This window comes from Lepisosteus oculatus, chromosome 8 (assembly GCF_040954835.1).
Source record: "Lepisosteus oculatus isolate fLepOcu1 chromosome 8, fLepOcu1.hap2, whole genome shotgun sequence".
Classification (NCBI taxonomy): Eukaryota; Metazoa; Chordata; class Actinopteri; order Semionotiformes; family Lepisosteidae; genus Lepisosteus; species Lepisosteus oculatus.
The window spans coordinates 46,880,942-46,907,956 of NC_090703.1; the positions used below are offsets into that span (position 1 = coordinate 46,880,942).

Consider the following 27,015-nt stretch of genomic DNA (forward strand, 5'->3'; position numbering starts at 1 on the left):
AAAGTCGGCGCCTAAAGCCTTTTCCACCAGTTCGCTTGTTTCCTCTCATGCACCCTGAAAGCCCTGCCATTTTCTTGGCCCACACTTCCTGCCATTGATCTAAAGAGTTTTTTTTATTATCTTTATCTACCCTTTTGCTCGGTCGGAGAGCTCAGGCTTCCCTCTGACCTGGTTGACCAGTCACTCGGACCTGAGCACCCACCCCCCTCCAGTAAAGAAGTCTGAGGCCGGCAAGGATTTTGAGGTGCAGCATGTGACCTTCGGAACTTTCCACAACCCAGCTTAAGCCGCTTTGCCCCCTGGGTCATGTAGTTCTTATGAGCTCTTCTGTGCCACCAAGAACTACAATTCTGCAAGTCTGGGCTATTCAGAGAAAGCAGTGTCTCAACACGAGCTGGCCGGGACGCTGGCCTTTACCAGTTCCTGTCCCAGGACGCAGTACGTGTTGTGTATAACTTCACGGAAAGTACTAAGGCCTTCCCCTGCTGCTGAAATGTAAACACAGTTTCGAGTCTCAGTGTTTAGTCTGTGTAAAAGAACAGCTCTTTGGTCAGCATCCCCGAAGCCCTCAGCTGAAACCTTCTCATGAGATAGTCAGACCTCAATCATCCTGTGAATCTCACGTTACTTTTTCCTCCAACATACTTGTGACACTTTAAAGTATTTATAAGCTTCCAGATGGACCCTTCCCACGGACTAGATTTTATCTGGTCCTCTAGTTCCAAGTCTAGTTCTTCATCATTTTTTGTCTGTCCCTTTTTTCAAAAGCTTCTCTCTCTTTTTTCAGATTTGTATTTAAAACTTAGTAGGTATGTAAAAATAGGTTATTTCCGGAGCCGACGATACCATTGCTAGTCAGGTGCCCCAGCCTGAACAGGAAACTGCAGAGCTGTCTGAACACAGCGCCACGAGGCTGAGCGAGAGAGGAGAGAGTCACAGTGCCAGCCCTCGCCGATTCAGACCGAGCTCTGTCCGGGAGCGCTGGGTCACAGTGGGATTCTCTCAGGATGATCACGGCAATCGCTCTCCTCCTTTCCCTCACATTTTTTCACCGATTCCAGGACATCAGCGCAGTGGGTGAGTACGCTCTTACCTTCCAACCTGTCCCCAGAAAAACAATTTCACCTGCGCCACTCGACCTCTCAAAACCCAGCAAAACCGATTTGTTCAATTTCTGTTTTCGAGTTTATTGTCTGACCTCTTGTCTTTTTTCTTTTTTTTTACGTGTGATGGATGTGAACGTAGCTGGTTCAGTAACAAGAACGGGTTTCAAGTTCCTGTTTTAAATTACTTTAGATTTTCTTTATGGAAATACTGGTACCTCTTACATCATGAGCATTCTGACAGGAAATCACTCAAACCTCTTGCTGTTTGAGAAAAAAAAACAGTAGTGGTGCAGTTTATGAGAGTCGTTAGTTGCTTGTTTGTTTTTTTTAAAGCTTCATGCTCCTTGTCATCTAATTTATTTGCTTGTGTCACATATGTGTACATAGGTATGTTTTTCTGTTTAAGGAAGACTGATTGTTAATTGACTTGGCTTGACAACCCAGGACCACAATCTAAAGACTTTAAAAGCTTCAAAGAATAATATAAAGAAAGCCATTTTCCAAACCAGAGCACTTTATGGAAAATCACATTGTTAATATTCAATAAGGATTTGATTTCCAAAAGTGCACAAAAGACATTTTTCTGAGTGAATTCCCAGACGTGCACCCTTTCAAAGGGGAGAAGTTGCGCCTTATTCATGCAGAACAAAAAGCCGAGTTTCACTGGAACACAGTTCCTCTCACAGAGTTTTGAATTCCTCATGGTGAGTGAAAGGGCACCGAGTCTCACATCCCTTTGTGCATCTCTCCCTGTTTGTTCCGTGGCTCTCGAATCCTCACAGCAACCTGCTCTTGCAGGTCTGTTTTATTCCGAACTCTCCCGAGTGACGCGCTATCTTTCGCTCGACACTGTATCAAATGTTCTACATAAACACATTTTCTAGGGAAAATGTAACATCTGGGGTGAACTGTTCCATGTCCCTGCAGAACTTCCTCCCCTGTGGGGAGGTGTAGTTTTAAAGATGTGTCTTTTGTTGTCTTTTATTTTTAAGCGTTTCTTAGGCCAGGGCTTCAGTCTGTCTGAACTTTTGTGGACTCACAAATGAGCCAAATAAAGGGGGTTTCCGCACCAGGCTAGTTGTGATGTCATTTTTTTCAAATCACATCTGCAACAAGTGCAACCAAAACCAAAAGCTGCTATCACTGACGGTAGTTTTATCAGGATTTTTCTATGAAATTCACAGGAAAGCAAAACTCAGTGTCTAACAAGGGTCTCCTTTTCTCTGCAGCAGTACCGTACAGAGACAGGATGTGTCACAGGCATTTTAGAAATGAAACAGCTCTTTTCTGAAATCTGCTAATCCTGGGTAGAAGAGCATTAATTGCTTTGTCTTTAAACTTTCTCTTAAAGAGGTTTGAAAATGTGTCCCATTTGGCGAATTCATCCCCCAACAATTCTCGTCAGGTCTGTGCGGACTCCAGCTAGCTCTGAGCCAGAAACCTCAGAACAAAACAGCCTGGTTAAGAAACCTTAAAGCAGGGAGCAGAGCCAGGAAAGTCTGAAACCAGTTCGAAATGACTTTTTTTTTATTCCAGCCTGAAGGCGTTGACCGTTTCAACTGAGTTTATCGTCAGTATTATCTGATGAGTACGGTTTCCTTTGCAAAGAAACTCCCACTCGCCTTGCGCACATCTCTGCTCTGTAATACAAGGACACAAGAGAAGTTACGAATGAGAGAGGCCATTTGGTCCCTCTGGTTTACTGTGGTCATGTAGACAATTGATCAAAGCACCTCATCCAGCCATTTCATGACAAAACTCAGGGTATCGACTTTAACAGCTTCTTCCAGAGTCTGGAAGATACGAATTGTTATGGAAACAATTAACAGGACTAAACAAGAGGATCACCTTTATGGAAATAATGTCTTAGGAAATAGTCATCATGGATTTAGAAAAGATACTGTAGGTCTTGCCTGACCAACTGGTTAGAGTTTCTTGAACAAGCATCGGTGGTAATGGACACACACAGAGCTCATGATAAAGTTCCCCATAAACATGAAATCTCAAATTACTATACATTCAGGCAAATGTGTGCATTTGGATTGTGAATTTGAGAATTATCTGGAAACAGAGTACAGATAAGGGGTCTGGGGTGATGTCACTAGTGGAGTACCACAGGGATCTATACTAGGACCAGTGCTCTTCCTAGTTTTTATAGTTTCCATGATCTAGATTCTGATGTAATTAGTAAACTAGTTGGGTTTGCAGATCATACCAAATTAGGAGGATTAGCTAGTTCTGTATAATTAGCAAATGAAATTCAGAAAGATTTAGATATGATTCAAGGCTTGGCAAACACTTGGTAAATGACATTCACAAGACAAGTGCAGGGTTTTTCATGCATGTAGTAAAAACCTAAACCATAAATACAAAATGTGAAACACATACCAAGAAGATTCTGCTTATGAAAAAGACTTGAGTGTTTCTGAAACTCTTTTGCTTACGTTTCAGACAATATAGAGAAGCGACAAAAAAAGGCAAACAAAATATTAGGCTACATAGTCAAAAAGGTAGAATTCAAATAAAGGGCTGTTGTGTTCAAATTTTGCAAAGCACTGATTGGGTCCCATTAAGAAAATCATACAAAAAATGATATTGCTGCTGGGGAGTTAGGCCTGGCCGGTCTTAATATAAATTGGACCCTGTGCAGAGTAGGGGGAGAACTAGGAAGATGAGAGATTTCTTCAGGCCATAACAATCCGATCCGTGAGACTGAAGTCATGGTCCAAGGACGAGGTCAGGTTAGAAGCCGTGGTTTCCTTTCAGAAAGGTTTTAGCGAAGGCGAGGTATGAACTCCAGAGAGAGAGACCAATACCGGGCCAGAGTGATGCGAAGTGAGGGTTTAAATGGGAAGGAATTTGATGGTAGAAAGATGGGGATAATTAGTTACCTCGTGCGGTGGCGCTTAGCGTTGATTAGGTGCTTGTGGCGAGTAGCAGCCGTAACAGAGTCAGTACAGAAAAAAACCAACCAGATGCATCCTAGGGCCTAAGGAATTTTCTCCACTCACCGGCTGGAGGACCTGAACCTTTTATGTCTTGATCAGAGAAGACGATGAGGGAACCTGGATACGAATTAGTCCTCAATGGCAAAACATGAACAGTGAGATGTGAACCAAAGGGCACAAGCAGAAACTGTGCGAAAGAGCATTTATAATGGGGAACTGGACACTTCTTTATTCAGATGGCTGTGCTCTTAAACCCTGCTTCTTCCACCAATCCAGTCTCTTAACTGTTTCAACCAAATGAGGGTTGTGGGGGGCGCCTGTTCCAGCAAGCTCTTTGATGTGGGGGAAATTTCCTGCAGCAAAGGCTTTTAAAGACCTACGATTAGGTGCCGATTGAGCCCCCCAGGCCCTGAGACGCCTGTGGCACCGAACGTGCGGATTCTGACCAGAGTCTGTGTGTTTCTGCGCAGAGCTGAGCTGCCTGATCCCCAACGAGGAGCGCATCCAGTGTCAGTGGACCAAACAAGGCCGGCCTGCCCTCAACTACACCTTCCACAGCAAGTGAGTCCTCTCCTTGAAAGCCTCCAAGTGAGAACTGCTGCACGGTGTTTTCCACTTACTGTAATGCAGCCAGACCGCGGTGAGAAGCATGCAGTCACAGGGGAAAGGATGTAGCTGGCACCTTGGTTTCAGAGTTAAGGATCTGTAAGCGGAGGTCTGCTGCCCTCACATTGAAACCGTACAGTGTTGTGTCAGTGCTTCAAGATGGTGATTTTTGCCGGTTCTGAATATTTAGTAGGTGAGAACTAGATTATGTATGAGAGGTCACCCAGCCCAGCTTGGTCATCTGGCATTCAGGCTTATTGTACTTGAGGTGTATCTTCACCTGCACTCAGGTTGTCACGGTGAAAACCCTTTCAACAACGGGGCTGTCTAACTCTGGGCTCGGTCCTCACTGTGCTTGTGAGTGTGGTTGTGTGTCTGTGTGTGTATGATTGTGCGTCTCTGTGTTTGAGTCTGTGCATGTGTCTCTGTGTGTCTGTGCGTGGGTGATTGTGCATCTGTGCGCTTGTGCATGTGTGCATACGCGTCTGTCCATGTATGATTGTGTTTATGTGTGTGTCTCTGTGTGTGATTATTTCTGTGTGTGTTCATATGTGTGATTGTGTGGCTGTGTGTGTGCATGTGTAATTGTGTATTTTGTCAGTGTGATTGTGTCTCTGTGTGCACAAGTATGTGTCTATGTGTGTCTTTGTGTCAGTGCGTGCATGTCTATGTGCATGCATGCATGCATGTGATTGTGTGCCTGTCAGTGTGTGATTGTGTCTCTGTGTGTACATGAGTATGTGTCTGTGTGTCTTTGTGTCTGTGCATGTGTGTCTATGTGTGTCTTTGTGTCTGTCCATGTGTGATCGAGTCTGTGCGTGTGTGTCTTTGTGTCTGTCCATGTGTGATCGAGTCTGTGCGTGTGTGTCTATGTGTGTCTTTGTGTCTGTCCATGTGTGATCGAGTCTGTGCGTGTGTGTCTATGTGTGTCTTTGTGTCTGTCCATGTGTGATCGAGTCTGTGCGTGTGTGACTGTGTGTCTATGTGCGTTGCCCATGAGTGACAGGCTTTTGTCCTCTGTCAGGTTCAAGAGCAAGCACAGCCCGGACTACACGGAGTGCCCACTGTACCTGCAGGAGGAGGGCTACAATGTTGGCTGCATGCTGCCCTACAAATCAGATATGAAGTTCAACCCCCTGTACACAAGGCTGTTGGCAGAAAACAAGAGCATGGTCCTGGAAGTGACGATCAACCTGCAAGGGCTAGGTAGGAGGCTGACGCCATGGCTGTCACACAGGGGCCACAGTGCAGATAAGGGGTGGCAGAGCGGAGCAGTGGGCAGGGCACTGGGCTTCTGGCCACAAGGTTACAGGTCCCTGACCCAGGGAGCAACAAGCACCACCAGCTGGATTAACTGGTTCCAACGTCTTTGTAATATCTGTAGCCTCTGTATGCACCTCTGAATAAAAGCATCAGCCAAAACAACTTACTACAACAACAGTGTTTTACATTAGCAGGTGTACTTGACTACAGTTAAAATGCTGAGCAAGAGCAAAGGACAAATGTGTGGTGAGAAAATTAGGGGAAAAGAAGTCCCCATGTATTTTAAATGGTATTAATGTGTTTGCGCTGAAAATCTGGGGCATGAATGACATTGATGTTTCTGTGTGTTCTGAGGCTTCTGCAGGTTCAGGAAAACCTGTTTTTTTCTAATTATATTCAAACATAGGCACCCTGCATCAGCGCTGTGCAGTGAAACACTCACATGCAGTTCAGGTACACTGATGGGTGGTGCAGACTCTGTTCCAGGTACGTGCTGCAGAGAGCTGGGCAGCCCGTGTGCAGCCCGTGTGCAGCCCGTGTGCAGCCTGTGTGCAGCCTGGCTGCGGAGGCCTACCTGATGGCGTCTGTTGTCTTGTGTCTCCGAACGCCAGTGCTGCTGAACCCCCCTGACAACCTGACGCTGGAGTTCAGCAACACCTCTGGGCTCTGGCTGTACTGGAACTTCACCAGTAAGCCTGGCTGCGTGGAGAGTGAGGTCCGATACAGGAACAACAAGGACACCGACTGGCAGGTAGGGATATTGCCCATACTGTCGTCATAAATAATTAGCCACCGCAAAAGAAGCAGCAGCAGTAATGATAGCTGTAATGATCATTTTCCCTTAGATAGCACTTCCCCTCCCAGAGAGCCTTGTAAATAGCCTTTATCCATCCCTGAAGAGCAGATCCCACCTGGGTGACGCGTGGTGGCCATTCTGGGCCAGCAGCCCCCAGCGCACCGATCAGATCAGGCGGAAGAGTGAGAAATCACTTCACAGAGGCCAGACTGTGGAAGCACGGGGTGGAATTTCACACGGCCATCCTTTGTATAATCTGGCTGCAATACATTATCCACCCAATTAAAATTGGGTGGATAATGTATTGACAGAGGTCTAGTGATGCTATATTGGACTAATTGCCTAAAGTGCATCAGAGAATTGCAGTTTCTTCTAGATCTAGTTTTTTATCTGGACCATTTTGATCATTTGTTTGCGTTCTGAGTTTATTTCCACCATCGCTGGATGAGAAAACTCCTGTCTGTGACAGATTTTGCCCATAAGTTCCCAGGACTCAGGCTTTTAAGTTTATGGTGCAAAAAACGACTGAGCCTTTTCATTGTGCACATGCATAATCCTGCATTTTAAAATCGAGGAGATTTAAGTCTCTCTCTCTCTCCCCCCAGATCTCCAAGCCAATCAGCGGCGCAAGCCCCTACAACATGGCCTTCCCCGATGAGAAAAAGCTGTACACGTTCCAGGTGCGCTCCCGGATTGCGCATCACTGCGGCTCGTCGGACTACTGGAGCGAGTGGAGCATCCCTCTGTCCTGGGGCAGCAACAGGACAGGTACTGCTTCTCCGGGATCTCCCACCTCTTCCCAGCCTCCACCTTCCTGTCCTCCTCTCTGCAGCCCTGTTGAATTTAAATTTCTTAACCTTTATTGCCCCTCAGGGAATTCGTCCTGCACATCAAGAGCTCATAACACCCATGAGGATAATACAACAGCATTACACAAAACAACATTTAACAACATCACTCAGTCAGAACTACAATCCAGTATCATAAGATTTAAAACAGAGAATTAGCTGGTAAAGTGTCTACAACAACAGTAAAAAGATCCCTGCGTCCAAACAATCTTTTCATTGTTGAATGAAATGAAATGAGATAAATACTCTATCTTATCTTTATACATAGGATCTGGTACCTCTTTTCAGACAGTAGGAGAGTATGTTCTAAAAAGAGTGTGAAAAGGGCCCACAAATACTGGTTCTATATTAAGGTCAAAGGTCTTGATAATGAAGATCTTTATGAAGGTGGTGGATTTCAAGTAGCCTCTGAGATACTGTATTCAGTTCTTTTAAACTATGAAGAGTTTAGCCTTTAGCATTAACTAGATGACCATCTGAGGTTTTATGTGCAAGATGAATAATATGTCGTTCCCTTTGACATGTTATTGAGTCGGAGGGCGCGATATTCCTATCCCAACGCCCTCACTTAAAGCGGGTCAGATGTTCAGACAGTTGGTCTGACCTTGGTCATGGCAGGAGTTGGGCACAGTCTGCCCAGGCACGGAGGTGCTGACCTTTCTGTGTTGCTATCTCTCTCTCTCTCTCTCTCCCTCTGGGCTGACGCAGAAAATGAAGATGACTCTGAAAGCCTGGTGAACCCCGGCAGCGCAAATTTGCTCCAGAAAGTGCTGTATCCCATCCTGGGTTGTGCCCTCCTCGTGACGCTGGCCGTTCTGCTCGTCCACAACGAGAGGTAGGCCCCACGGGAAACCCTTCAGTCCCTGGCCTGTCCAGGGCACTGCTTGAAGTGGTCAGTCACAGAATGATTTTTTCTTGTTTCACTAAAGCATCACAAGTAAGAACATTTCTGTCTGTCATATGCAGTTTGCATTTATAATCTATTCAATCAGGATCAGCACATCCTTTTTTAACCCCATTAATGCTCTTAAATATCATTAAGGCATCTGATATTTGGTGTCTATTTTTAAGATGCATACCTCATTTTAAACTATAATAACTGCCTTTTAAGCATCCTCTGTCCTGCCGAGGAGAAAAGTCTGCAACACTGTGTTTTAGAAACTTTTTGCAAACCATTCAAACTTTAAAAGCTGCAGATGTGTGTTTCAGACAGCACACAAGTGCATGGATATTTATTCCTGGAATAATGTTTGACAGCAGGAGTTTCGTACAAGACATGGCAAACAAATTCAGCCGTGCAAAGGCACCCTAGAGGGTGAATTAAATTATAGTCTAGTGAAATGTAAGGCAAAGGTTGAGGATCAGACAAGCTGTGTCACCTGGCAGCAGTGTTCCTATTCCAGAGGAAAAAAAACAGCAGTTCAATCATTAACGCAAGAGGAACCCCCCTTGTTTTGGAAATCCTGTCTTTTTAATTAGCAAGCCGAAAAAAGTGTCACGATTTAGGAATTTGAAAAGGGTGTTTTGCACGCTTAGGAATGAGCACCGAAAAGCTGAAGCCCTAATTATGGTTTTGGTTGGTCAGCAGAAGTCCCTCCTGTCTGCACCGCCAACTCACTAATAGAGCTGCAGACGGAAGGTAGTGTTCTGGTGGTTAGCTTGCAGACGCCACCCCCCTCTGACCTCTCTGTCCACTCTGTGCTCCTCAGGCTCCGGGTCATCTTGGTACCCATCGCCCCCAACCCGCTGAAGAACCTGGAGGACCTCTTGAATGAATACAACGGAAATGTCGAAGTACGGCACGGGAGGGCTTGGTTACAGCCCCCCCCCCCTCTCTCTCTCTCTCTCTCAGGGACCGCAGCGCTAAGCAATCCTGCTCCTACTGCGGAATGCAGCTCTGAACTTGCGGAATGCAGGGAAATCCCTTTTGGGTCTCTGTAGCGCTCCTGAAAGGGTGATGCGAGTCCGGAGTTAATTGGCTTCTGAGAAAATTGAGTGTGCATCTGTGTCTGCCCTGAGATGGACAGGTGTCCCGCCAAGGGTGTACCGTGCCCGGCACCCGGTGCTTGCTGGGATAGGCTCCGGCACCCCTGCAACCCTGTACTAGATATAACAGTTACAAAATGGATGAAGAGAAACATATTCTCTAGCTTTCTCATGGCTTAGAAGCCCAGTCACCAGGGCCACCTCTCTCCTGTCACAGACAGAGTGTTACATGTCTCCGTTAATCGAAGGCAGCCCAGGTCACACGCAGTGCCCCAGTGTCACACCCACACTGCTCTGCCTGTGGTGGTAATGCACATCACCGGGAATCACTTCAATGCGTTGGCAGGCTTGCTGGGGAATCACACTGTTTAAAACGTGCAGAATAAAGAAACAAATTCGTTTAGATGTTTAAATAGAAAAACACAAGACAGCAGCTCTATATGAGTGTTTTTAACAGCATGCGCTCCGGCTTTCTCGGGGCCTCGTTCCTCCAGGTGGGAGCAAAACCCTGCTGTCATGGTGCTGCTCCTGTTGGCCATGATGTAGGACAGGGGTCCCCAATCCCGGTCCTGGAGGATTTCCAGTCCTGCCGGGCCCTTAACAACCTGGACTGGCTTGTTATTGGCTTAAGTGGACTAAGCTACCAACACCTAACAGTCCCTTGTGTCCTACTGCTTGAAAGAGGCCTAAAAAACCCCCCAGGGATCAGGACTGAGGGACCCCTGAAGGCCATTCTCGGGGCCAGGCTTGGGCTTCCTTCAGGTGTCCATCCGTGTGATTCCATTCAGTGCCGAGAGCACCTTGTTCCCTGTGTTCATCCCCTGGCAGAAGTGTCGCATGAACCACTTAAAGGCTTTGGACCTATTTTTCTCCATGTGAGGAGATGTAGAAATCCTTCTGGAGTCTGGACGCTAAGGACTGGGTTTTTAGGAGCCCCTAAACCCCCTGCTGCAGACAGCCGGCCTGAAGGGGCGCCCCGCGAGAGATCAGAAGTTGACGAGCGGCCCTTCTGACGAGCCAACCTCTCCGTGCTCTTCTTTGACAGGAGTGGCTGCACATTCCCAAGGACATCATCTTCCGGTCCAACTTCACGGAGACGGCCTGCCCGGTGCGGGAGTACCACAGCCTGCCCAGCGGGAGCTACGGGGGCTCCGAGTGCTCCCTGCCCATCCTGATGGACGACTCCGACTGCTTCTCCACTTCCAGCGCCTCGTCCAGCTCCACCCTGCCCGCGCCCCCCTACGACGCGCCGCCCCCCAGCCTTGGATAACCTCCGGCAACACCCCCCTTCCCACCCGACCCTCCCTTCCTCCTCCTCCTCCTCCTCGGCACAGAATTCCCCAGCCATTCCGGTTTCCACAGTACAGCTACCTCTCTCCTCCCGGCAGGACAGGACTGTCACGCCCGTCGTGTCGGCACCGCAGAGCAGGAGGCTGGAAGGCCTCTCAACTCGCCCCCTCGCCTGTCGGATCCCAGGAACCCCGACAGGAGCCCCATCAGAGACAGCAGAGCCCCGGCCTCGGCAGCAGGACTGTGACTCGGCAGGGTCTTTTTCTTCTGTCCAGAATGTAGAGCGCTCTGGGATATTCTGGGATGAAAAGTTTCGCTTGAATGTGATTACTCTTTAAACAATTATCCTCATGTTTGCCACAACGTTTAGCTGCACTGGCTTGATTTTAAGAGCTGAGGCCACCCAGGGACAAATGAAGTATCATTTTACAGTATCAGAACTCACAACGGTGTTTCTTACTCATTTTCCAAAGAGGCGGTCAATTGGTGGGCGACTGGCAGCCAGGTGAAGGTGGAAATTCTTTTAGCTTTTTTTAAATGTATAAAGAAATGTTTGGCTTTATGTTGTAGAGTTTTTAGAAGAAAGCAAGGCTGATCAGAAGGCAGGCCTCTGAAGTCTTTAATTGATTCTTTGCCTTTCTCTGCTGGAGATCAATAGAAGGCAATGTCTGTTTCTTTACATAATCTGCTTTTCTACTGTGTGTCTCTTGAAAGCAGGACCGCGTGAATACCTGGGAGAGGTAAATTGCTCCAGTTAAGCCCATAACGAAGGACTTCAGGTTGTTCAACTCTGAGTTGAACTGAGAACTTAAATATACATCTAGACTGGACACCCTTGGTTTAAGCTTTTAAGTCACAGGTGCTCAAATCACAAGCTTAAGAGCCAGAATCCAGTTTTCCAGTTTTTTAAACATACCTTTTCTTAAAGTGCCAAACTGGTTACTTAATTGAAGCTTAATTAGATCATTTACAGCAAAGGGAAAATAAAAACCTGCAGGACTGGAGTTGTGCGTGTCTGTCATAAACGCAGGAAGAATAGCAGTCTCCAATAACCACTTGCCTCTCTCCTAGACATTAACAAACATATCATAGTGTTTTCTGGTGATTTCTGTGGTTTTTACACGATCCATTCATCTCACTCATTTTCAAAGAATGTGTGTTGAGCAGTTTACCTTTTTTTACTAGAATTTCGTGATGCTTTTCTTTATTTAGTGTAGTCTTTTCTCATAAGTCATGATTTGGACACTGATTTAGAATGTTCTATCCTTTTCCTGTTAAGCATGAGAAGACATCCCCTAAAATGAATCCACCACACTGATACGGATCTAAAATTAAGATACTCACCTCACCTACTGAGCAAATGATAATATAAACCTACCAGTGAGGGGCTGTGATGGCCAGGTTCCAAGCAGTCCATTAAAAGGCTTCAAAACTGGGAAGACCTGGAGAAAGAGAACACAAGCAGATCAGACACAAACATGTTTAAATTCACAAAAGAGTGTGCGTGTGTACCACATGGTGTTCATGCCAGAGCAGGGAAATCCGTATAATGCACTGAGCTTCAGAAAGTGCATCCCCAAATAGCAAAGGCTTATATAAAGGGGCTTTGTAACTGCTGCTTCATATTTTATTTTTTGTTTTGTATGAGAGGAATTAAAAGCAGCAACAAATATTCTCCGTTCCTGTACCCATTTGTTGCCTTTTTAACAACTCTCGGGTGTATTTAACGACACGGCCGGTCTGATAAACCTAACAATTTGTCTCTCAGAAATTCTCTTGCGGTTCAGGGCGGATTTTAGCTTTAGCCCGAACGTGACGTGTGAACGGGCTCAGTTATTCCGCTCTGTCACTGAAATGAAAACCAGTGTTCCAGACAGCTGTGCGCAAACATCTGGGCCACAGCCTCTTCGGGCGGGAGTCCTCTAACACCCCTGGCTGGACGAGGGGTCAGCCGCCACCGTACGATGACGGAGCCGAAATGCCACCCCAGAACCCTCCTCCTCCGCGCAGCGACGCAGAGCTCTCAGTGCCTCCTTTCAAAAAGGAAACTCGACGCGTGGATGTTGCTGAATGTAAAAAAAAAAGAGACGCATATCAACTGTTTCCAGGAGCTCTTAAATTAGCCTTCTGAAAGATTTACGTGAAATCTCAAAACTTCACTGTGCTCCTTTTTGTATTCGGAAAAAAGCCCAGAGCTTGAGGGCTTTTTGGCCTTCTGATGACACGTCCACATTACAGGGCCTTTGAACAATATTTTACTCTATAACACACGTTTCATTAGAAAATGATGGTGTGTCTTAAAGCCATTGAGACTGTACGTACCATGTTTACTGTTGGATTTTGTCTTAAGAATTTAGTAAAAAAAATAAATTTTGAAGCAAAGTGGAAGAGAAATATTGTGTGGTATTCATGTATTCCTAAACACGGATTCAGGACGTTATCAACACACGTTTTACAGTGTAACTGTTTTTTTTTAATATGTTACACCATGACAACACTCGTTGCTGTTCCTGTGTTTAGTTCTAGAGCAAAGTTAAATTTGAATGTATGACATCAATTTCTTTTAAACGCTTGTCTGGCTATGACTTCCCGAGTCCCTGATGTGCTGCTGATTGTATCAGTTTGCAAGTTTAGCTAGAACTGTGAGATGTTAAGATAAGAGATGGAAAGGACAGATACGCTTCTGCTGAAACCCTGAAAATGTCTTGAGAGTAAAGGTCATTCTGCATCAGCTTTTCTGGAGATCGCCGGAGCTCTGACATGGTGTGGCTGGGTTTTTGCTTGTGGTGTCTCGCTCAGCAGTTCCTGTTTAAAAAAAAAGAAGATTCAGCCCTATTTCTGTGACACTTGTGTGAAACTGATAAATGGTGTTTGGGAAAGCAGAGAACTTCACAATTAGTTACCTGATAATGGGGGAACTTAATTTTAAAAAGAATAGTGTGCCAAACCGTATTTTTATAACCAGAAAGGAACACAGTTTTGCCCATCTCAGTGCAATGCCCCAAAAAGACAGAACACGTTGAGGAAATGTGTCAGAAAAGCATAGGCAAGACAGCGAGCTGGTCACGGGGACAGTTCTGCACCTCCTTAGATGAGCATGTTCATCTTTCAGCACAACAGTCTTCCTCAGTACCTGCCAGGAGCCCGTGAGCTAGCAGGTACTGTAATTAATCCACCAGTTCAGGCCCCAGAGGGCTCTGCAGGAGGGTGTGATGTTGGAGCTGTAGCCATTAGGTCACACAGATGAACGACAGGCCACTCCAAACCACGTGGGAATGTAAAATCGGGAAATGATCTGCCATTCGGGGAAAAAAAAGCAACTATGTGATTTCAAGATGCTTTGCAGTGCATTTGACCTGAGGGCCTTGAACTAAATTCGAAGTCGAACATGTGCTCTGATGGGTAAAAGGCATCAGCGCCGGCCGATTCTCTCGAAAAATTGCCCTTTCATCCCTGTCCATGAAAACCAAGGTGCTCTGGGAGGTCTCGGGATGCCCAGGGACAGGAAATTCCCTGCAGCACTCCATCTGTGTATGATCACACTCGGGGTTTTCTTTTTTTTGCTTGCTGATGTGGTGGACTGTGGTTGGACCCGGGGTGATTTCAAGCCAGTAAGCAGAAAAGACACCTGCGGGTGAAGTGGGCGCAGAGGGCTCCGACCCAGACTCCCTTCTCACTCGCGCTCCGAGCGGCAGGAAGCTGCAGGCAGAGCCCCACAGGAAGAGGAAGCGTGGCGGGACAGTGTGTGTGCCGACGCTCTAGCCTGCGAGTGCTGCCTGCAGGCCCGCGCGGCGCGGAAAACCAGACGAAGGTGATGCCGCTGCGGCAGAGTCCGAAGCACTGAACGGAGCTGAAAGCAGGTGGCTTTCGCTCTTGTGGATCAGGCAGTCAAGCACTAAGCAGACACGCAGCAGGTATGTACTGTATAGCCTGGGCATGGAGCTGCTGTCTTTCCTTAAAGAAAAGCTGCATTTTTTCATGATCAGCCCCCCCCCCGGAACTGCTAAAGCTGTCTTTGAGTCTTGTCTTGCCAGAGATTCAGGGGTGACCCTCACTGGGGTCCCCCATCCCTGCTGGAGCAGAGGGGCGACCCTCACTGGGGTGCACCATGCTGGAGCAGAGGGGCGTGACCCAGATGCCTGACCTTTGAACTGGCAACATCAGCGTCACACACTCTGAGTGAGCACCATTACTGGCCCAAACACACGGCCACTCAAGACACTGAAAATAGGGGGTATTCTACTTCCTTTTATGGTGCTCATTTTTTTCAGGCATGACTGTATAACAGCTGTTTTGTCACTGTTGTTGAAGCCTTGTGCAGAAAGCACATTGCAACCATACTTCTGAGTAAGTATCTCTGGGACTGAAGCAACACAGCTCACTTGTAAAATGGAAGAAGTCTCAAGGTGGCACTTAAGTGTCTGAAACACTGTAATCATCAGAAATGTAAAGCAATGTGCAGGAGGTAAACTGCAAATTTCATGACAACTACATTCTGTGTCATTTGCAAGTCTTAATAAAGTCCCCATTCACAATAATGGGGCAAATTTTTGCTCATTATTTGTGAAGATTTTCCAGAATAAGCACCAAGCTTTAACAGCTGATGTCAAATTACCGGACAATACATTGCTGTGTCATTTTCAGCCTGCGCGGCGGGGTCGTTCCCATCTCTCTATGACGTCATAAATATGTACCACACGGGGACTGTGACATCACAAGGTAGCCACTGTGACACATTAAACCACACCATTGCAGCCACATCCTCTAACCTAGTACTGACTGTGCTGTTCCGAGGAATCAAGTTCCCAGCTCTGTTGTGTGAGATGTTCATCTGCATAAAACACGGAGGTAAGAAACAAGCATCTTGCACTCCATCTCTGTGTCTTTTGCTCACTTTTTGTCTCTCTCTCGTTCTTAGACGTGCCCAGTTCCATGATGAATTTTTATCCTCATTGTTTCATAGCCTATTACCAGAACATGCCCTGGTTCAAGTGCTCTCCAGTCTCATAAAACTGGGCATCTCTGCCCTATAACCCGATCTTTCAATATCCAGCTCCCAGTAGGAGTCTATGTGTAAACGACATAGTCTAAATGAGGAACGCGGGGATATAAACTGTTGTGGCTTGGGTGTCTGCGTGGTCTCTGCATGGTCTACAACTAGAAGCATGAGCTGTGTGCTCTTTTTGCCTGTATTAGCTTCCCTTTAGTTGTCTTGTCTGCAAAGACATTCCCCTATTAACCTGCTTCTGTGCACGTGCACTGTTCTTCTGTCCAGACAATGAGCAGTTCCTGGCCAACACAAACTGCCCCCTGGTCTTGCTGCTGCAGTATGTGAGGAACAGGCTGGGACTACCTCAGACAGGTAGGACAGCCAAGCCTATTGCCAATTATCCCCTTCAGCTCAACTGTTACACCTGCCTATTCGGTAGTCAAGTGTTTTTAAAAACTAAAGTATGAATAAACCTCATCCTGTCGTACTACAAAGTTTGCAATGTCTTGTGCACAGGCAAAACGGTGTTGTTTTTCAGAAATTCAGATGTCTTGGATATATATATTGTAGTTAATATACAAATGTGCTCTGTGGAGACATTAAAAATGCAGTAAATGAGTATCAGAACTGGTACCATTTGTTGCGATGTTAATCCCTTTCAGAGTAGGCTCTACTTTATGAAACTTCACCTTCTGTTCAGACCAGGCATAAATGTAAAGGTCATCCCGAAAAAGCTCTTTTTCAAGCATGACACGGCAGTGCTAACAAGTGCAAAACTGAGGCAGAAAAGATTTAATCACACAACCAAAAAACACCTTCGGATCGGACTGCTTCAGACATCACTCTACAGATGTCTGTATCAAACTGAAAATGACTGGTACCCAGGGCTTTTGGGAGGTTCAGTGAGATAAGAGTTTAGTAAATAGCAGGAAGGTGTTTTCCCAGTAAAAGATCTGTAAACTCGTTTGAACCAGTGACGCAGTTCTCTAGTAAGGCGGGAGAGCCGCCCAATCATGACTAATGATCGCAATGATGAGCGCGTGCTGTAGGGGGCGCCAGTGATTGCTTTCACCACAGAGTGGTATAAAATGGGCCAGTGGCGGGCAATTCCGGTCCTGGAGCACGAGCTTCCTGCAGTTCCTGGGACGCCACTCCATCACACACACACACTCACACCTGGGCCAGTTTTCCCAGACGCTTATTAACCTGCTGTACCAGTACATCCTTGGTCTGTGGGAGGAGACCACAGCAACAGAGGAAACCCACCTGAAAACAGGGAGAACATACAAACTCCACACAGAAAGTGCCCCAGGATTGGAATTGAACCCAGCAATGCTAACACGGCCTCAATTAAGGCATTACTGTCTTAAATAGAATGATATCCAGACACAAGTGTGGCCCTCCGAGGAGGAGAGCGAGCTGGATCTGCTATCAGACGTTGAGGGCTGTTCTGTAAAAACAACATCACTTTAGTCCTAGACAGGGGAGTGTGGATCTCACCAGCACAAACTGTACCTACAGGAATGTGTAGGACAAGATTTACCACAACAGAAGAGACCTGGACTAGCCTAGACTTCACCTCCACTAGTAATCTATTGATCTGAGCGACTGTGACTCTCCGCCACTGATCTGAGACGTGTAAGTGAGGCACTGTCAGCCCGAGACACACAGAGTCTAGACTGCTGATGGGCCCTTTAAATATTTTACAGAGCAAAGGTGGTGTTACTGTCAGGTGTCTGCTTACACCTTCTGCACTGGGAGAGAGAGAGAGACGCCACTTCACAGCCCACCCAGGTCCAGCAGTGTTCGCACAACCCAGCACAATGTTTATTAAAGACCTAGTAAATAGTGATGTTTTTGTAAGGGCTACTGCCTGTGCTCTACAGGGTGCGGAGTCCCTGAAAAACACATCTCTTTTGATGCATTTTTCTTTGTCAGTTAACCCCTTATGCTAGGTGCGCGTTTTTCACCGTCTGGGTCTAGTCGATTTGTGATGTCCACAGGCAGACCTGTGAGAAAGAGCACCTCGGCCGGAGAGGGACATACCCCATCTGAATGATTGTGAAATATTAAATGAAATATCCTGCTCATGTACTCAGTAGAACAGCAGTTATTCAGGTAGCAGACAGGTGTACCAGAAGGGAAATAAAAAGACAGAACAGAGTGTTAACTAATAATGAGAATAATAATCCCTTACATTCATATAGCGCTTTTCTGGACACTCCACTCAAAGTGCTTTAGAAGTAATGGGGACTCTCCTCCTCCACCACCACCACCAGTGTGCAGCCCCACCTGGATGATGTGACACCAGCTCTCAGTGGGGAGGAGAGCAGAGTGATGAAGCCAGTTCACAGATGGGGATGACAGAACAGGTTGCTTTTGCTGCAGAGTCAAATTCAACGGATTTGATCTTAATTCCTCCCACGAAGTACAAAGCACAGGGAGGTTCCCTAACCTGCTCCGGGTGATCAAACGCAGGCAAGGGCTCCTCAACAGAGTCTCCGACCCCGGCTCCCGGGAGTAGCAGCTGTCTCCCCTGCAGAGCCCCTGTTCGGTCTTGAGCAGGTGTCGCGCCCCTCGCCTGACCGCGCTGTGCCTGTGTGTCCGTGTGCCGCAGCGCTCATCGACCTGTGTGACGACAGAGGAAGCCTGAAGCTGCTGTTCCTGTGCCGGCAGCCGCAGGAGAGCGCGAGCCGGCTGCTGGCCCCGCGCGCCACGCTCGCGGTCTGCGCCGTGCACCGTAAGCACGCCGGGGCGTTGGGGTGTCGGGGTGTGGATTGGGGTGGGTGTTGGGGTGTCGGGGTGTGCCTGTCTGTGCAGGCCCGGATTGGGGTGGGTGTTGGGGTGTCGGGGTGCGCCTGTCTGTGCAGGCCCGGATTGCGTTCCTCCTGATACCCCCCGAATTATTCTAACGGAATAGGAGTCTGAACCTCAGATATCTGTGGCTTTGCACTGTGCTAAATTTCTGCTCCTGTCCGTCTGTCCTTCTTGTGTTGGGCTCTGTGCCTGATGATCGTGGCGCTTCGTTTTCACTCGTTTTCTTGTTTGTTTTTTTCTTTTTCTTTTCCTTCAGGAAACAGCAGAGACGGGTCGTACGGTTCCATCAGCCCCCTGCTCGCCAGCCCCGAGCCGCCCCTCTTGGGTAACTGGCCGGTTGGGTACTAATTCCTGCTTTAACAAAAATAAAAAATAAGGGAAGGCGATTTCCCCGGATCGCCCGGTAGTAGCATGACTCCCGAAAGAGAGAATGAAGGGGGACGCAGAAATGCCGATCCTTGGGATGCCTTGTCTGTGGATCAGACAGATCGCGTGTTACGCGCAGGCGGACGCGGCTCTCCGCCGAGACTGGTGTCGCACCGCCCTCTAGCGTGCGTGTCCCCGGGCGACACCCACCTGCTCACCGGACTCTCCGTGCGCTTTCAGAGGCCCTGCAGACCCAGAGGGACAGCCTGGAGAAGGCGCGGCTCCGGCAGCTGCGCTCCCAGGAGGACCGGAGGCCGGAGAGTCCGGCACAGGGAGCCCCCCCCGCCCCGGCGGTAAGACCGCTGCGGGTCCGGCTGTCCGTCTAACACCTTGAACTGAACTGAAGCCTCCCGGGGGCGAGCCTCAGCGTGCACCCCCGCTGCGTCTCGGGGCAACGTGTGGGGGCGAGGAGGAAAGGTCGCGGAGAAGATGATCGCAAGAGGCTGGTTTGTTGTTATGTCTCATGCCAGTTTGAGAAGAATAACGGGACACGGGAAGGTGCATCCCGGGCTGAGTAATGGAGACGAGAAACTCGACGAGCGGTTTGGGGTGGCGTGGGGTGGGGGGTCTCCTTCAGGCGTTTCTCCTCTCTGGCCTTCAGCGTGGGGGGGATGAACTTCAGCCTCTTCCTTTGCAGCCCAACGCGCACCGACGAACATCTCAAAAGGAATCGCGTAGCTCTGGCAGCATGAGGCTGTGCGATTCTGTCTCCGCAGTTTGCACAGCACGGGTGCATATAGGAATAAATAATAATCGCTTACACTTATACAGCGCTTTTCTGGACACTCCACTCAAAGCGCTTCACAGGTAATGGGGATCCCCTCCACCACCACCAGTGTGCAGCCCCACCTGGATGATGCACCAGTACACTCCCCACACACCAGCTCTCAGTGGGGAGGAGAACAGAGTGATGAAGCCAGTCCAGAGATGGGGGATTATTCGGAGGCCATGATGGGTAAAGACAAGGGGGAAATTTGGGCCAGGACGCTGGGGTAACACTCCTATTCTTTTCGAGAAACTCCCTGGATTTTTAATGACCACAGAGAGTCAGGACCTCGGTTTTACGTCTCATCCGAAGGACGCCGCCTTTTTTAACAGTACAGTGTCCCCGTCACTACACTGGGGCGTCAGGACCCACACAGACCATAGAGTGAGCGCCCCCTACTGGTCCACTCACCTTTTCCAGCAGCAGCCTGAGCTTTCCCAGGAGGTGAAGTTCTAATTGTAGGGAGCTGTGTCAGCATGCGTAGGCTGCAAAGGAACAGGTGAAGGTTTATTGTTTCAGGCTGAAAGGAAGGGAAAAGAGAGACAACGTTTCAGCTGTGGAGCTTCTTCAGGCGTGTGGAGAAGGAGTAATAAACCTTCACCTGTTCCTCTGTGGAGGCTGGTTGGCAAGCCAGCGATCACGAACCCGCAGCCAGCGGGAGATTACAGGTCGCCACGACGCGTCTCGGCCCCACCAGGGGTGTAACCCCGCTCTGTCTCCCACCCAGGGCAGGGGCAAGGCAGGGGTGCGAGCTGGGCACCTGGCCGGCGACACGGCGGAGGACGACGCCCCCCGCAGGGCTGGAGGGAAGAGGGGCGTGAGGGCGTGAGGAGCCGACCTGCCCCCAGGACCCCTCTTCTGTCCTCGGGAGGAAACGAGTGTTCACCTGCCCCCCCCCGTCCCCCCAGCGAGACGCTGTTTCATTATCACGTGCTTCACTTTCAGTTTTTTTTTCCACCCAACGTGCTTCTCCGAAGCTGCTCTGGTAACACAACATGACCCGTTGGGGAACAGAATGAGCCGTTGGTGACTGCCACATGTTTTATTTCTGCTGCTTCACTAGGCTGTGAAAACAGGGCACGAGAGCAGTCAGTGGGGTTGAAGTCAGACGTGTTGGAAATAGATTACGGGTCAGCCGTCCCCCCAGCCCGAGCCTGGACTGCACTCAGCCAATCAGAAAGCCTCCCACCGGCGCCAGCCAGCCAATCAGAATCAGGGGGGATAGGGCGGATGTGAAGGCCGCACATGCCCTGGGCGCTGCTGGGGAAACAGAAGGGGTGCAGGTTAGCGCTCTGCTCGCCAGCCGATGGCAGGGACTGTACTGCACAGAGGCACAGTTCAACAACTGCGAAGAAAAAGCAACATCAGAAACACACGAGGTGAAGCCTGAAGTGGATTTGGTGGTGAGCGGCTCAGTGGCGCAGTGGCAAGCATTGCTGCCTCACAGCGCCGGGGGGCCTGTGTTCTGGACCTGGGGTGCTGTCTGTGGGGAGTTCGTATGCTCTCCTCATGTTCTCATACTGTAGGTTTCCTTTCACAGTCCAAAGACATACTGGTCAATCAAATGGCTTCTGGCAAAACTGGCCCTGGTTTGAGGGTGGGAGTGTTTGTGTGAGCGTCCTGTCCAGGCTGTACCCTGCCTCGTGCCCATTGCTTGCTGGGATAGGCGCCCGGCTCCCTCTCGACCCTGCACTGGATGAACTGGTTAGAAAATGGCTGGATGGGTGGATGCATTTGTGTTGTGTCTTATCTGTGTGGTGTGACTGAGACTCAGTCGGTATGCTGTTTATCACCCCTGCTGGACCCCTGCTGGACTTAAACCATTTTCTGGGAAGGTGGGGGTAAACCAGAGCACCCAGTAAAAATGCACACAGATTTGTGGGGGGGGGGACATGCAAACTCCACACAGAAAGTAGCCCAGGCTGGACTCGAACCCAGAACTCGAGAGCTGTGACCGCCATGCCACTGCCCACGCGCAGACGTGCCCGTTGGGCTACAGGGAGACGGTCCTACCTGGGCGGGTGCTCTCCCAGCTCAAAGTGGGGCTCCACTTGCTCCAGTGCTTGGATTTCCCACAGAACATGCTGATCCTGGCTCTCACCTGGAACGCGGCCCGGAGCTCGGTGCTGAGCAGGGGGGCCTTGTACTCGAAGGGGGCGCGGATAGTTTTGGAGACCTGATAGAAGAAAGGGAGAAGGTCTGTACGAGGGACTGTGCGAGAGCTGCACGGGATTGTGGGAATAAAAGTGCAGCAGCACCTAGGGAAGGATTATGGGAAATGTGGACAGGAGACTGAAAGGGAACATGGATGTATAGCGTTTACACTATTCTTTCAGTGGTCATTTCTGTGTCTGGCCTGTGTTACGCTCCTGTCCTGGCCTGTCTCTGTCCAATCTGCTGCCCTGAGCACACCCTGTTCGCTTTGTGCTGCCCTGTCTGTGCATGTGCTCTTGTGTTCTGTTCTGTAGTTGTCTCTGTCCAGTCTGCTGCCCTGTGCACACCCTGTTCGCTTTGTGCTGCCCTGTCTGTGCATGTGCTCTTGTCTTCTGTTCTGTAGCTCTCTCTGTCCAGTCTGCTGCCCTGAACTCTCACTGCTTTGTGCTGCCCTGTCTGTGCATGTGCTCTTGTGTATTCGGTTCTGCAGTGGAGCTTGTCTGTTGTAGAGTTGGGCAAGGTGCCCTGTGCAGGTACACGGCATAGTTTCATTCCTGGCCATCGGCTTCTATGCACGAGAACTGTGCTCGCTACTGTGACAACATGCTTATTACCTGTCTGCTCACCTGCCATTTGGCATCATCGCCGTTCCTGTACCTGACCTGACTCTCCACGCAGTGGACCTTAGAGCTGACGTTCCAGTACAGCCAGGGGCCGGAGCTGCTGCTGACCTTCAGGGTCACGTTGTGGGGAGGGCTCAGCACCACTGGCCGCCAGAGACACAAGAGAACAAGGGAACCAGTGTGTCTCCCCTCCTCAGCACGGGCAGGCTGGTAACTCAGCATACACGCCCGCAGGCGCTCTGAGCCTCCCTGCTCTTTTCTGATAGAGGGCTCGCAGAGGATGGGCAGCTGCTTGGGACTGATCACGAGTCTTCTATCGGCTACAGCTGCCTTCCCCACAGTTCGCCACGGAGCGCTGTGCAGAATACTAGAGCAGTAAACAGTACAGCAACAGCAAACCATGGGGATCACAGATCAGAAAACCCCTCAAAAAAAAACCTCTGGGGGTCTCTGGACATGCGTTTTTGGTACGTGACTTAGAACAAATCACGAACAGCCTTTGCAAAGTCAAGGGCTGGAACACTGCTGCCTCGGCTGACAGTAAAACCTCTGAATGCGTCTGATAGATTACACAAGCTTGATTAGCTGCATTTCCTCTGAATGCAAACTTTTTACTAACCTCTTCCATTGCTCCTGTGGTATCGACTGAACTCACTCCCTCTGCCCAGCAGGAATTTGTCTGGACACTGCCCGACGAGGGCTGATTGTGCATGCCGACACGCTGGCAGGTGTTGATGAATGAATTCACCCAGAGCAGAGAGAGTGTGTGGCCCCTTTTACTGGCCAGCACCTCGGTAACCTGTGGGTGTGCGTGTCTTCACTTCACGCGCCCGAGCCCGCGCGGGGGGGGGGGCGGCCACGCCCGGTCTCTCACCTAGCCCATTCAGCTCGATGCCCGTCTCCCAGGCGGCGCTGCTGTTGCCTGCTGCCAGCCTTGCATACAGCGTGTAGAACTTCAGGTTGCTTGTGTACGGCAGCTGGCAGCCCACGTTGTAGCCCCCCTTCTGCAGGTACAGCGGGCACTCCGTGTAGTTCTGGAGCCTCCGGAGCCTGGTCACGGGAAGAGTGCATCATGGGAGGAGGGAAACGTGGCCGACGCGCTCCAGTACTGCGTGTGTTCAGGAATTGCTGCAGAAAGCCTGGCAATGATGGGGCTCATCATGCTGAAGATAGGAATGCGACTGTTGATAGAACTGGCTGACACAGCCCGTATTTTAATACTCATAAATAATTCCATACACTTATTGAGCACTTTTCTGGACACGCCAGGTAATGGGGGCTCCCACTGCCCCCACTGCCCCCACCAATGTGCAGCCCCACCTGGATGATACTCCAGCACGCTCCCCACTCACCAGCTATTAGTGGGGAGGAGAACGGAGTGATGAAGCAAATTCATAGATGGGGATTATTAACAGGTCATGATCGCTAAAGGCCAATGGAAAATTTGGCCAGGATGCCAGGGTAACAGCCCTACTGTTCTTGAGAAACACCCTCGACCACAGAGAGTCAGGACCTCAGTTTTACTCCTCATCCGAAAGACGGCACCTTTTTTTTAAGAAAGGCTCCCTCTCACTGTCTGGAGCATGAGGAACCACACAGACCACAGGGTGAGCGCCCCCTGCTGGACCCACTAACACCTCTTCCAGCAGCAACCTTAGTTTTCCTAGGAGGTCTCTCATCCAGGGACTGACCAGGCTCACACCAGCTGAGCGTCAGTGGGCTACCCGCTGTGAGTTACAGGGTGTTATGGCTGCTGGATACCAATTTCAATTTCATGCCACCTGATTTCAAGGCAGCCCTGAGCCGAACGGGGCACATGTTGAGCACGCACCTGCTGTGGAAGGTGTAGTTGAAGCGTGGGGTTCCCTTCTTGCTCCAGGTACAGCTGATGTGCTCCTCGTTGGGGATGAGACAGGCCACACCTGCGCGGAAACTCGACATCAGCGGGGACGCGCCGGTCTCTCGGCCCACAGACAGCAGGGGAAACCCCGTACCCCTGCTGCTGGGGGTCTCTGTCAGAGGGGGTCTCTAGAGCCCAGCCCTGTGATCCTGACTGCGCAACCTCTCTGTGGGGAAGATGCTCACCCCCGTCACACACACAATTCCCCCACACGTGACACCCCCAAAGGCGCACATTGCGTCTTCTAGAACTGGAGCACATCAAACCCCACAACGAGGACTCGCACCGCAACGCAGCGCCTCCTGCTGGCCACCCTGTATGACAGCACCTCTCCTCTTTCAGCTGCACCGAACCTCCTCTTTTAAACCTCCTTGAGGCATCACCTTCTTTTCAGTTGCCCTTTCCATACAGCTGCACTGGGGGCTCTGCTGCCCCCCTTCCTTGTTGCACTACATGTGCTGCTCTTTGCATCTCCTGCCTGGTATGTGCGCTTGTCCGTGTAGCCCCCTGCGATTATGGATTTTCACTCCCTCTAGACCTGGGTTGGAATGACCCCACTACTAGACACCTGCACTAATCTGTTGCTGAATGATTTACCTTTCATTCAAAGAGGAAAGGTTTCTTCAGCGGGCTGAAGACTTTACAGTTTAACTGATATACCACACCTGGCCAGCAGGGGTCGCCCAATACTCCAGTGCAAAATCAACCCTTTATACCTCGGTTTTGAATCGTTTTTGCTCTGAATGCATTCATTGTTAGCTGGGTTATCGTGTGTTTTATTGCAGTTTCTTTTATTGCTGTCAGGCGTTTGCGTTCAAAGAGCACCAAACTCAGCGAGGTGAAAAGTGCTCCATAAACACAGCCCGGTTTAGAGCAGAATCAGACACCTCCAGTTCTCACGCCAGTGAGAGCAGCACACCTGAATACTCTTCTAGTTTTCTGTTTTTTTTTCTAGTTCTTTTTCTGCTTGAAGAATCTCGCAGGAGAAAGATATTTAGCAGTCACCCCCATGTGCCGATGGCCCTCATAATTCAGGGCACATTCTTATTACATATACAGTCTGTTTGACGAGCACTGAAAGGAAAGGTACTACTTCCATACTGACCCTTGGACAGTCCATCATTTTGCAGCATGTTGCCCATCCCATTCTGCTTCTCTCTGCCTTTGACTCCCCCAACCCCCCCCCATCCGAAGTTCAAGGTCACAGACAGAGACACCCCCAATCAAACCCCACTTACTGATTTCGTCAGCGGCGCCTCCCGGGTTCCAGCACCCCACTGCGAACAGCAGGCCCGCGAGAGCCACGATCCTCTCCATCTCGGCCTCCTGCCCCACCAGCAACTGTGACAGCGGTGGCCCCCCAGCCCTCTTACATCCATTCCCTGGAACTGCTGACGTCAGCGGTCATCTGGGAAGTCACACGAAAGTGCAGTCATTTAGCCCCCGAGTTCCCTATTTAGCTTCAACCTTTGTAAAGGGGAACTTGCTGAAGGTGACAGGCTCTGCCCCTGTGCTGTGGTCAGGTCCATCCCAGCTTCCCCGCCTCAGGGGCTGCCATGCGGTTTGAGGAAGTCGAGTGGCCACAGACCTTTACTCAGGCAGCACAGCCGAGTACTGTTTTGCAGTAGTGGTGGGGGGGGGGGTTGTCAAGACAAGAACTGATTGCCTCCCGCCATCCCAGAGGAATTCTGGGAAGGTTCGCCACCATCCTCCCATGCTGAAAACGGCCTCTGCCCTTGACAGCTTATTAGAGACGGGAAAGGTCAACAGTGCCTCTACCTTGGAAGATAAGAAACCTGGCAGAACGGTTCCGTCTAGCGATCTCATCCTCAGGGTGCCTCATGCCCGGTGCTTGCTGGGATAGACTCCGCCCCCCCCTCTTCAACTCTGGACTGGAGCATTGGACGGAGCTGTGAGAACATGAAATAGTTCCATTCAGAAACCTACTGGTGAACAGAAGTATAACCTCTTACCAGGACGCAATGATCAGAAGTGAGAAGGAGCCAAGAAGCAACAGTCCTATCTACTGCACCACTGTTCCACACTGTGCTATCTAATATTTAATCTGAACCCCATTGTTCAAAATGGTTTTCAAACTGGTCAGAATGCAGTTTTGCTCTGCTGGGGCTGAGTGAGAGGCCGGTAGAGGAGTATTGGACCTGACGGACACTTCACTGGTGATGGGGACAGGATCTCACAGGTCTGTGCTGCTGCTGAACTGGACAAATAGCCCTCCAGCTCTCTGGCGCTTCCTTCCCTTGTGAAGCAAGAAGACTTCCCGGGAGAGAGCAGGTCCTCTTCGTCGGGACGGGCCGCACTGCGGCTCTAGAAGGTCCCAGTGAGGGCCCAGACCCGGACTGGAAAACAAAGTTCATTCCCCTTGCTAAAACACGATGCGCACAATGTTTGATGTCACGCACGCAATGTCCCGAAAAACACAAAGAACACAGTTTTCTCTAGAAATGACTGCATCAGCTTGGAACCAGAGTTTCAGAT

The 27,015-nt window shown here is 49.5% G+C and overlaps 3 protein-coding genes across 5 annotated transcripts; 2 read left to right on the plus strand and 1 right to left on the minus strand.

Annotated features, from left to right (window-relative positions):
• Positions 1-828: 828 nt before the first annotated feature.
• il2rgb (interleukin 2 receptor, gamma b) lies at positions 829-11,847 on the plus strand. The gene is made up of 8 exons (XM_015351758.2): positions 829-1,077; positions 4,525-4,615; positions 5,685-5,866; positions 6,535-6,674; positions 7,325-7,487; positions 8,276-8,402; positions 9,277-9,361; positions 10,599-11,847. The coding sequence occupies exons 1-8, from the start codon at positions 1,008-1,010 to the stop codon at positions 10,821-10,823; spliced, it is 1,083 nt and encodes a 360-aa protein (XP_015207244.1). The 5' UTR covers positions 829-1,007; the 3' UTR covers positions 10,824-11,847.
• Positions 11,848-15,583: 3,736 nt separating this feature from the next.
• Positions 15,584-20,861, plus strand: c8hxorf65 (chromosome 8 CXorf65 homolog). 2 transcript variants are annotated; one of them, XM_015351567.2, is made up of 6 exons: positions 15,584-15,691; positions 16,119-16,205; positions 18,451-18,573; positions 18,907-18,975; positions 19,257-19,369; positions 20,570-20,861. In XM_015351567.2, the coding sequence occupies exons 1-6, from the start codon at positions 15,667-15,669 to the stop codon at positions 20,669-20,671; spliced, it is 519 nt and encodes a 172-aa protein (XP_015207053.2). In that variant the 5' UTR covers positions 15,584-15,666; the 3' UTR covers positions 20,672-20,861. The 2 variants fall into 2 exon arrangements, with proteins under 2 accessions (XP_015207053.2, XP_015207054.2); XM_015351568.2 differs by lacking the exon at positions 18,907-18,975.
• Positions 20,862-20,869: 8 nt separating this feature from the next.
• LOC107077891 (cytokine receptor common subunit gamma-like) lies at positions 20,870-26,398 on the minus strand. Of its 2 annotated transcripts, none has more exons than XM_069193600.1 (7): positions 26,299-26,398; positions 25,758-25,927; positions 24,451-24,541; positions 23,494-23,669; positions 22,623-22,762; positions 21,856-22,018; positions 20,870-21,099 (listed from the first exon to the last, which is right to left on the minus strand). In XM_069193600.1, the coding sequence occupies exons 2-7, from the start codon at positions 25,834-25,836 to the stop codon at positions 21,008-21,010; spliced, it is 741 nt and encodes a 246-aa protein (XP_069049701.1). In that variant the 5' UTR covers positions 25,837-25,927; positions 26,299-26,398; the 3' UTR covers positions 20,870-21,007. The 2 variants fall into 2 exon arrangements, with proteins under 2 accessions (XP_069049701.1, XP_069049700.1); XM_069193599.1 differs by having other exon boundaries at positions 20,870-21,102.
• Between the last annotated feature and the right edge of the window lie 617 nt (positions 26,399-27,015).

Coding starts and splice junctions, on each gene's coding strand:
- il2rgb (XM_015351758.2), top strand. CDS start 1,008: ATGATCACGGCAATCGCTCTCCTCCTTTCCCTCACATTTTTTCACCGA. Junction 5,867..6,534: donor GATCAACCTGCAAGGGCTAG/GTAGGAGGCTGA, acceptor TCCGAACGCCAG/TGCTGCTGAACCCCCCTGAC. Junction 9,362..10,598: donor AATACAACGGAAATGTCGAA/GTACGGCACGGG, acceptor CTTCTTTGACAG/GAGTGGCTGCACATTCCCAA.
- c8hxorf65 (XM_015351567.2), top strand. CDS start 15,667: ATGTTCATCTGCATAAAACACGGAG. Junction 15,692..16,118: donor CATCTGCATAAAACACGGAG/GTAAGAAACAAG, acceptor TCTTCTGTCCAG/ACAATGAGCAGTTCCTGGCC. Junction 18,976..19,256: donor CCCCGAGCCGCCCCTCTTGG/GTAACTGGCCGG, acceptor GTGCGCTTTCAG/AGGCCCTGCAGACCCAGAGG.
- LOC107077891 (XM_069193599.1), bottom strand. CDS start 25,836: ATGGAGAGGATCGTGGCTCTCGCGGGCCTGCTGTTCGCAGTGGGGTGC. Junction 23,670..24,450: donor AACTACACCTTCCACAGCAG/GTGCGTGCTCAA, acceptor TCCCGTGACCAG/GCTCCGGAGGCTCCAGAACT. Junction 22,019..22,622: donor GCGATGATGCCAAATGGCAG/GTGAGCAGACAG, acceptor TTCTTCTATCAG/GTCTCCAAAACTATCCGCGC.